Source organism: Bombyx mandarina, chromosome A1 (assembly GCF_030267445.1).
Source record: "Bombyx mandarina strain Sakado chromosome A1, ASM3026744v2".
NCBI lineage: Eukaryota > Metazoa > Arthropoda > Insecta > Lepidoptera > Bombycidae > Bombyx > Bombyx mandarina.
The window spans coordinates 18,949,647-18,959,048 of record NC_143234.1 but is presented as its reverse complement, the minus strand read 5'-3'; the positions used below and the strand labels follow the sequence as shown (position 1 = coordinate 18,959,048).

General features: G+C 41.7%; 1 protein-coding gene across 1 annotated transcript; it reads right to left on the bottom strand.

Moving 5' to 3' along the window:
- Positions 1–3,187: 3,187 nt before the first annotated feature.
- LOC149499610 (uncharacterized) lies at positions 3,188–3,964 on the bottom strand. Its single transcript, XM_089739820.1, has one exon. The coding sequence runs from the start codon at positions 3,962–3,964 to the stop codon at positions 3,188–3,190; it is 777 nt and encodes a 258-aa protein (XP_089595946.1).
- Between the last annotated feature and the right edge of the window lie 5,438 nt (positions 3,965–9,402).

Below are 9,402 nucleotides of genomic sequence, written 5' to 3'. Positions count from 1 at the left end.
CAATGAAATACGTACTAAACATATATGTTCACGATTGACCTTCACGGTGGAGGAATAACATCGTGTAACAAAAATCAAACCTGCAAAATTATAATTTGCGTAATTACTGGTGGTAGGACCTCTTGTGAGTCCGCACGGGTAGGTACCACCACCCTGCCTATTTCTGCCGTGAAGCAGTAATGCGTTTCGGTTTGAAGGGCGGGGCAGCCGTTGTACTGTTAGAAGTGTCACCTTACAACTCATGTCTCAAGATGGGTGGCTGGGTGGCGGCATTTATGTTGTAGATGTCTATGGGCTCCGGTAACCACTTACCATCAGGTGGGCCGTGAGCTCGTCCACCTACCTAAGCAATAAAAAAATGCCGTTTCATCGCTGATAATAATCGGAAAGATAATTCTGTAATCACTTAATATTAGATTACAAATGATGATCATATAAAATGTTCGAATCTGAAAAGCTCAAATATACCTATAATATGTATATATTGTGTGACCTATGTTCAATGCTACAATATAATACGTTTGTTTAGATAATTATATGTATTTAAATATATCAGTAAGGCCATAACAATATAAAGAATTACCTTATTTTCCGTAATATTCCATTTCACTTTAATTGCCTCGTCACGTCTGTTGAAATATTGAAGAACGAACAAAGATAACTTTGACAACATTTCACATATGCTTTGAACTCAGAGACAAGACTATCACAAAACAAAGTCCTTAACTTCAGATCCAAAAGGACAAACAAGCAACTTAAAGGGCGAGGAAAATTGATATTTGTGAGTGAAAATATTAAATTCATTTTCCTTTATTCAAAAGCTGAAAGCGACAGAGCGGTAATTTCATGTACAGTTTGCACAAAGCGCGAAGTTTGAATGTAACGGCTTTAAGCCTCCGGCAGTGTGAAGACCCCTTTGTGGTGTTTCAATTTTCTAACTAGTTTCTTGTACAACATCATGAAATAAATACATATAATGTTATAACGAAAGATGTTTGTTTAAGCACTTGAACTTTAAATAAATGTTGCCATCCACCGTTATACACCAGAGCCTACCAAACCTATCGCCGGATCTTCTCAGTGTATCGCAGTTTCGATCCGGTATTAGGTCTCGCTTGGAGGCGCTTGGTCAGCTGTTAGCAACTCCTCCTAGCTGAGTCTGTATCAACCCTCCAGTCCTGGTAAAGCTGGAAAGGCCTATAGGCCTTTGGCTCTGGGCCTAAGGACAGAAGAGTTCACGGTGTTGCAATACGACTACACCACCTATCAAATACCCACGCGAATAGGCTTACACTATACATCAAAACTGATACAATTAGAAGAAAGATCAGTGTCACTCAGGTAAAAATTTATCATAGTAAAGATAAACGAGGAAGTGGTGAAGCGAGGAGAGCTACGAAAAAAAAGCAGAAGCCAGAGACGCGTGTACCTAAAATCTGTAACGAATAAAACCGATAATTATTTTAATAACTGAACCCACGCTCTACGAATACGCTACGCACACCGCTACGAATCGCTACGCCCAATGATCGTAGATAACAATCCCATCCTATTTATTTGTAGTGAGTCACAATCATTTAACTCTCCAGTAGTGAATTTGCATCTGTATTGATTCAGAACAATAAGTTGATTGTAGTTCTTCAACTCCCACCACACATGCAGTTAAGTGGCTGTTAGATATTATAGATTTAACCAGGCAAAGTCAAAGTCTCAATCAGTGCGAGTTCACAATATAACCTATTACCAGAGAGAGAGTGAGAGAGTGTGAGAGATAGTGAGAGAGAATGAGAGAGAATGAGAGAGAGTGAGATAGAGAAAGAGTGAGAGAGAGAAAGAGTCAATACGCAGGTAAATAGGTAGTATAATCGTTAAAAGCGATCTCGTCAAGATATCAGTTTTTTTAGATATATTCTGAAAAAGATACAGTAGGTATGTTGCGGTGTGCTAGTATTAAAATATTAATAATAGTCAAATCAATCAAATCAAAATAGTTCAGTTCAATCAGTCAATCAAAATAGTTATCAATATTACCTAGTTTGTGGCTGTCTAGATAATACAAGACCTTTGCGAATCCCTATCTGATTATAACGTTGTTTTGTGTTTTGATATAATCATCCGATCTATATCTATATATTAAAAAACGAACTAACTAATGTATAACAAAACTAGGTACTTGAGAAGAGCTCAAGAGATTTGGCCGATTATATTTTCATTGTATTCTTCAACGGACATGATTTGTTTGATAAACTTTTCATTGAGTTAACGTTGTGAATATCACAGCGGAGTGTGGCCGGATTTCAATGCTTTTATAACAGGTAGCTTAGAAGAATATATCAAAGGTAATGTTTTCATGGAAAACTACGCAAGGACTATTGTCATGTGTACTTATTGTGAAAGGAAAGACAAATTGTAGTTAAAATAATTTAATATAATCCTTGACATTATGAAATTGCTTCATCCAAAGAAGAAAATGTAAAATTTATTTTTGTGATAGATGGGAAGACACTTCGAAGACAGCCTATGTAATATTACTAAAAATACACTAGAAAGTTACTGTTGTCTTACGAATTACCTATAACCATTTTTTTTATTCTCTTTTCTGGCAGATGAACATACGGCCCACCTGCTAGTAAGTGGTTACCGTCGCTCATGGACCTCAGCAATGCCAGGAGCACCGCCAAGTCACGGCCTACCATATAAGCATGCGCATGGTCAGCTACACAAATACCTTGAGTGTATCCATGAATCCAATTATTACGAACAAATAAATAAATAATTAAATGATGCGGAAACGTGGGTATTACGTTAACAAGTATACTTTTTTTCGCGATACCTTCCAAGCACTTTTTCAAGCCACTGTACTTTTTTTTAGTGAAAACTTACTGAACTAGGTTTTCATTTGTTTTTTCATCTTTACGTAAACATAACAATATATTCAATTATAGTATAATACAATATAGTACATATATGTACACCAACAATCGTGCAAAGGGGAGTGTTGTTTATTGAGGTGGTTCAGCAATAAAATCGAGGAAACAAAGAAAAGGCGTATATTTATCGAGAATCACAATGAACAAAATTGCACAGCGCGTTGCGTCCGGTAGGCCGGTACACGTACGAGTCCTTCATTTGACCGTTAAGCGATCACAGACAATACTAGACATTACGAACATAGACAAAATATATTTTATTTGAGCGCGTCGCTAACACTCCCCACCCCAGTGCTGACACAGCACTCTTCATCTAAAGCGATACGAGCGACGCGTGCCGCGGAGCGCCGCCAAAACCCTGTCTTGGTCTTTACTTCCACTAGCCGGATACGACCATCTCTGCCCGGAAATATCTGAGTTATGAGACCCTTTGGCCACATGTTTCGTGGTGAATCGGGATCTACAATTAAGACAAGATCACCAATTTGCAGCGGCTTCTGCTCCTCGTGCCATTTACTCCTCGGTAAGAGATCTGGTAAGATCTCTTTTATCAACCTCCGCCAATACATATCAGCTAACCTCTGAGCTTTACGCCATTGTTTCGTCAAGCAAAGGTCCGAATCATCAAAAACACCGATGATTGGTAGGTTTGACGACGTACCGAGAAGAAAATGATTTGGTGTAAGCGACTCAACATTTCCCGCTTCTACTGAAACGTGCATCAACGGGCGGCTATTTACTATGTTTTCTACTTCTGCCATAAGCGTGTTTAGGACTTCGTCTCTTGGTGCTCGTTCGTTTAAAATAACTTTGAGAGATGTTTTTACACTACGTATTAATCTCTCCCATGCCCCACCCCAATGGGGACTCGCCGGGGGGATGAAAGTCCAATCCATACCATTGTTTATACCTTCATTTTTCAACAGTTCAGTATCCAGTTCCCGCACAGATTTCTGCAGCTCCTTATCAGCGCCTCTTAAATTCGTGCCGTTGTCCGAATATAGTAGGCGCGGCCAACCGCGTCTCGACGCCATTCGTCGTAAGGCCATAATTAAAGAATCTGTAGTAAGAAAATTGACTATCTCGATATGTATGGCGCGAACAGTCATGCATGTGAATAAAACTCCGTATCTTTTCACTCGACGCCTTCCTTCTGCAGCTTCCATAGGACCAAACATGTCCAATCCACAAAACGTGAATGGTCGATTGTGATGAGCCATTCGAGCAAAAGGTAAGTCTCCCATTCTAGGTACCTGCGGTTTACATTTACGTATCCTGCACAGCATACATCGGGACACGACATTTTTCACTGTAGGCCTGAGTTTCAATAGCCAATACTTTTGTTTCAGTTCGTTCACTACAGTTTCTTGATTCGCGTGAGCTGCCTTTACATGGAAATGCCGGACTATCAATTTAGCTACTGGATGTCGGCCGTCTAAAATTACAGGATTTTTCATTTCCAGGTCTACATCGACAGCGGCGTTAATGCACCCGCCTACTCGCAGAATATTGTGTTCGTCCAAGAAAGGTGACAAGGTGAGTAATTTACTTTTTTTAGGTATAGGTTTACCCTGTGTCAGTGCGGTTATCTCATTGTAGAATTATTCTTGAGCACTCTTCAGCAGCAAGCGCTCCGCTCGTTCCATCAAACTACAGTCTAACTCGCCGCGTGAACCTTTACATTTATCAATGAATCTTAGTACCATAGCTGCAGACCTCTTTAGGCGCAGCCAGGAAGAAAAACGTAGTGGATCAGGCACAGGTAAGATCACCGATGGTTCCGTGTGTGTGACTGCTACTAGCTCCTGATAACCTTCAACCACGTCTTCGTTCAGCACATCTTGAGGCCACATAGACATGTCGTCCAATAAAAAGGTTGGCCCTGAAAACCACTCGCCCTTGAAGACAGAGTAGTCATAAAACTCCCGTGTGCCTAAGTCAGCGACATTTAGTTTTGTAGGAACATACTTCCATTCATGTATACGCGTCAAGTCGTCTATCTCGCCTAAGCGATTAGCTTCAAACGTTTTATACTTGCGCGTATTGTTCCGAATCCAGTGAATAACTGTAGTTGAATCACACCAAAAATATCTTGCAGTCGGCGTTAATCTATGTTCTTTAAGTATGTTATCTGCCAATTTTGCTGCTAGACGAGCTGCTTCAAGTTCAGCCTTCGGGACAGTTATAGGTTTAACAGGTAAGACACGACATTTGCTCGCTATAAATGAAACGTATATAATACCGTTGTTATTCCAGCGCCAATATGCGACCGCACACATTGCTTTACTTGAAGCATCGCAAAACACATGCAATTGTAAGTTTTCGTAGCCGATACTCGACGACGTAGTATTTGTAGACTTTGTTGGGTAGTTCATGTAGCCACTCGTAGCACGGGGCGACGGCACACCGAGTCTGGGAGATGCGGAGGCATCGCGAGGTGCCGAGTTCCCAGCCGGCCGGTTTACACATTCTTGTCCATTTGTCTCGCTCGCTTGCGCTGTCTTCTGCCGCACCTGATAATATCTTGGTATACGTAACTCACTAACGGACGTAAGTAAATCAATCCATTTGCACCATTTGTAGTAAATATCATCTGAAATATAGTTATCCCATCCGATATTAAGGCGCCACGTATCTTGCAGCATAATTCTTCCCTGTATGGTAAACGGAGATAAGAAACCCAAGACATCAAAAATTGACATTATTACCCTTAGCATCAACTGCTTTGTAGAGCGCTCCTTACCATGAATAATATTTTCCGGTATACGCTTTAAAGACACATCAAAAGAGTACGCTCACCTTCGTACCGCTGATCAATCTTGAATTTTACAGCAGCAGTACCTAAGGTCGCCTCGGGTACTGCGTTCAAGACGGCAACGCTGTTGCTCGTCCAATTGCAAATCTCAAACCCGCCTGACCGATGTATTTTACTTATATTTTTTACCATTTCTATTGCTGTGACGTCATCGGGTAGGCTATCAATATAGTCATCCATATAGTGCGAATTACGTATCGCGTTGACAGCATCTGGTAAGGTTGAGACATACCGCTCAGCATTTTTATTCTTGATGAACTGCGCTATAAAGGGCGAACAGTTCGCTCCAAAAATAAGTGATGTCATCACGTACGTCTTGATATCTTCTTGAGAACTGTTTCTCCAAAGGAACCGAAAGGCTTGCTGGTCTTCTTTACGAATTTTGATGCGCAAAACATGTCTTTGATGTCACCTGTTACTGCTATTTTATTTTCCCTAAAGCGCAGCATTATACCAAATAGCGATGACAACAAATCGGGGCCGGTGAATAAATAATCATTAAGACATGATCCTTTCACCGTGGCCGCAGCATCGAACACTAGTCGAAGTTTTCTTTTGTTTGGGTTGTCCACTCCAAAGTGCGGTAAGTACCAAGTCCGGGGAGTGACCTCGGTGTCTACGAGTTCCGTCGCAAATCCATTGTCCAAGAGATGTTGGACACGTTCTTTGTACCTACTTGCAAAACCCGAATCCTTTTCCATTTTGCTCTCAATGCCTTTGAGTCGTTTCACAGCAGCAGCGTAGGAGTCTGGCATGTTACAGCTTTCATCCTTCCAGGGTAAACCAACACACCAATGATCGTCGATGAGATGCGCAGTACGTTCCAGCTGATCGATGGCGCGAACATCATCGGCATTTTGGCGCGGCTTAGCTAAAATGCCTATTGAGTCTAAGGTAAACGAACGTCTCACCTCCTCATGAAGACTCCGCAAGGCGATCTCGTCAGACGCAGGTCCATCTATGCTCTCGTTTATAATGAGAGTCGTAGCAGCTGATGGTTGGCGCGAGCTCTGCGGCACACGCACACTACCATGAATGCACCAGCCTAAACGGGTAAGTGTAGCAGACGGCTCATTTAAATTACCTAACTTAATTTCTAACGGTAACAATAAATGATAATTATCTTGACCGATTAACATTTCTGGTTTCGAATCAGTGGTACACAAAATATTTTTTAAATCCATTAAGTGGTTATACTTAATACAATTAACAATAGACAATTTTTGCACAGGTAGATTTAACTCATTAATACTACGTGCTCTCACATTATATACCTTATCGTATAAGCCACTAAGGTTCACATTAACAATTGTAGTATCGCAAACAAGTTCGTTATCAGTCCATGCACCGCGCACGTGCATCGTTTCCCGCCGGCCGCGCAGACCCGCGCGGTCTGCAAGATCGGTACTTATGAACGACACTGTTGATCCATCATCTAGTAGCGCACTTTAACTTATTACACCGTTAGGTCCATGTATACGTATAGGAATTACTTTTAGTAACACTTTATGATCACTCCCGTTTATATGCGTAACACTTTCCTTGGTACACGAAGACGGCGGTGATTTTGTTTGCAGCTGTTGTGCATTGGTAGCCGTATTATAGATAGGTGTTCTTTGGGCTTAAATGTCGTTACTTTGGTTACTCGTGTTCACGGTATAGTGTAAAAGTCGATGATGGGGTTGACCGCAGTTGTCTATATCACACACGGGCGCAGGGCAGGTATCTCGCTCGTGACGTGATAACAAACATTTGTAACACAGTCCGTTACGTTTAATATATTGCCATCTTACTTTGCGCAGCGCTTTCTTAAATTGTTTGCAATCTGTTAGTTTGTGAATGAATTTATTACAAAATCGGCATTTAGACTCGTTGTCCTGTAGTACGAATGTATGTGAGCGGGTTGTATATTCGTTCTGATTTTTCGTACGGACATGCGGGACATACCGTATGTTGGTGAATACGCTCGCTGTTGTTGATAATTTTACAGCTTCTTCGTGTAAGAATTCGGACATAATCAACAACCTTGCTTTACTGCTGTTTGTTATTAATTCATAGCTGTAATCTGACCATTTTGAAACGAGTAGTGTGGGTAGCTTGGATAATATTATTGAGACAATATTTACCCCGTACAAATACTCCGAGCGTCCAACAGCTTGAACGGCTTCCACAAAATTCTGAACTTTCACTGCAAACGTCACAATATCCTTTTGGTAGTCCTGGTGCAGCGGCGGGAGTTTTTTGAGGTCACAAACGATGCGAGATATAATGCAGTCAGGGTTTCCAAAACGTAGCTCCAGTGTCGACATAACCTTTGCAGGCGACGTGGCGCTGATAAATAATGCACTAACTGCTTCCTTCGCTGATCCTCTTAGACACTTACGTAGTCTCCATAAGTTCTCCTTGTCGGTGAAGTTGCACACAAATGTGGACTCGTCGTACGCCTGCTTAAACTGGAGCCATTCCATAGGGTCGCCGTCGAACTCAGGCAAATCTTTCGGAGTAGACATACGGCTCAGTAGATTAGCGTTGGACGTATTGACGGTGGCGTTAGTGAGGTTTTTTATTGCTACAGCAAGCATTTCCACAGTGCTGTTAGATGTGTTGTACGTGGGCGGTACGTGGCCTCGTGACGTGGACGCATGGGCTGCAATTTTCTCTCTGACTACGGGAGCTGGGGGCGCCTCGCATAGCTGGCCCGGTGTTCTACCATGATCGGGGGCGAGCTGGTCCTTCTGTGGTACCTCCTCGAACGTAGTCTGATGTTTCTCGACCCATTTTTCTGCTTGATGATGAGACCTTTGAACATCTTCTCCGGTTTGTGAACTGTATTCCATCAGGTCGGTCTCTTCCTCAAGTTCCGCTAATTTTAGTTCTGTTTCTCGATCGATGAGTGCCATTTGGATTTGTGCTTTTTGTTTATCTGCTTCTAATTGCAATTTTCTTCGCATTATTTCTTTACAATAAGACGATTTGGATGATGCTTGGCTTCTATATGAGGCTGTTGCTTTTGGAAGCGGCTTATCGGAGACGATGCGCGTAGGTTCCGATTTTATTTGGCTACCCTCCATAGTAAATGTGCGACTAAAAGTTTCTGGAATTTTCGTTTTAATTTGAACACCAGGTTGCACACTCACACTTTTGTTAGATGGCCCATCCTTCAGCACACAGTCCACAAGCACTTCTGTGTCGCGATCACCATTTTGCGATGAACGTTCCTGCTCGCGGAGTTGCTTCCGTGTGTTCACCATTTTTCGCGGCGGCGTGTGGTACATAATATAATTATGAAGTAATCCGGTTCGAAGACCACTTTGTTGGTTATTGAGGTGGTTCAGCAATAAAATCGAGGAAACAAAGAAAAGGCGTATATTTATCGAGAATCACAATGAACAAAATTGCACAGCGCGTTGCGTCCGGTAGGCCGGTACACGTACGAGTCCTTCATTTGACCGTTAAGCGATCACAGACAATACTAGACATTACGAACATAGACAAAATATATTTTATTTGAGCGCGTCGCTAACAGGGAGGCTCGAACAATTCGAACACACATTCGAAGAGTTACTACTATTTGTAGTGAAATCGTAAAAGTATTATATATATATTGGGTTCCGTTTTCTCAACAAAATTTATACTAACCTTTACTGGATGCACTTA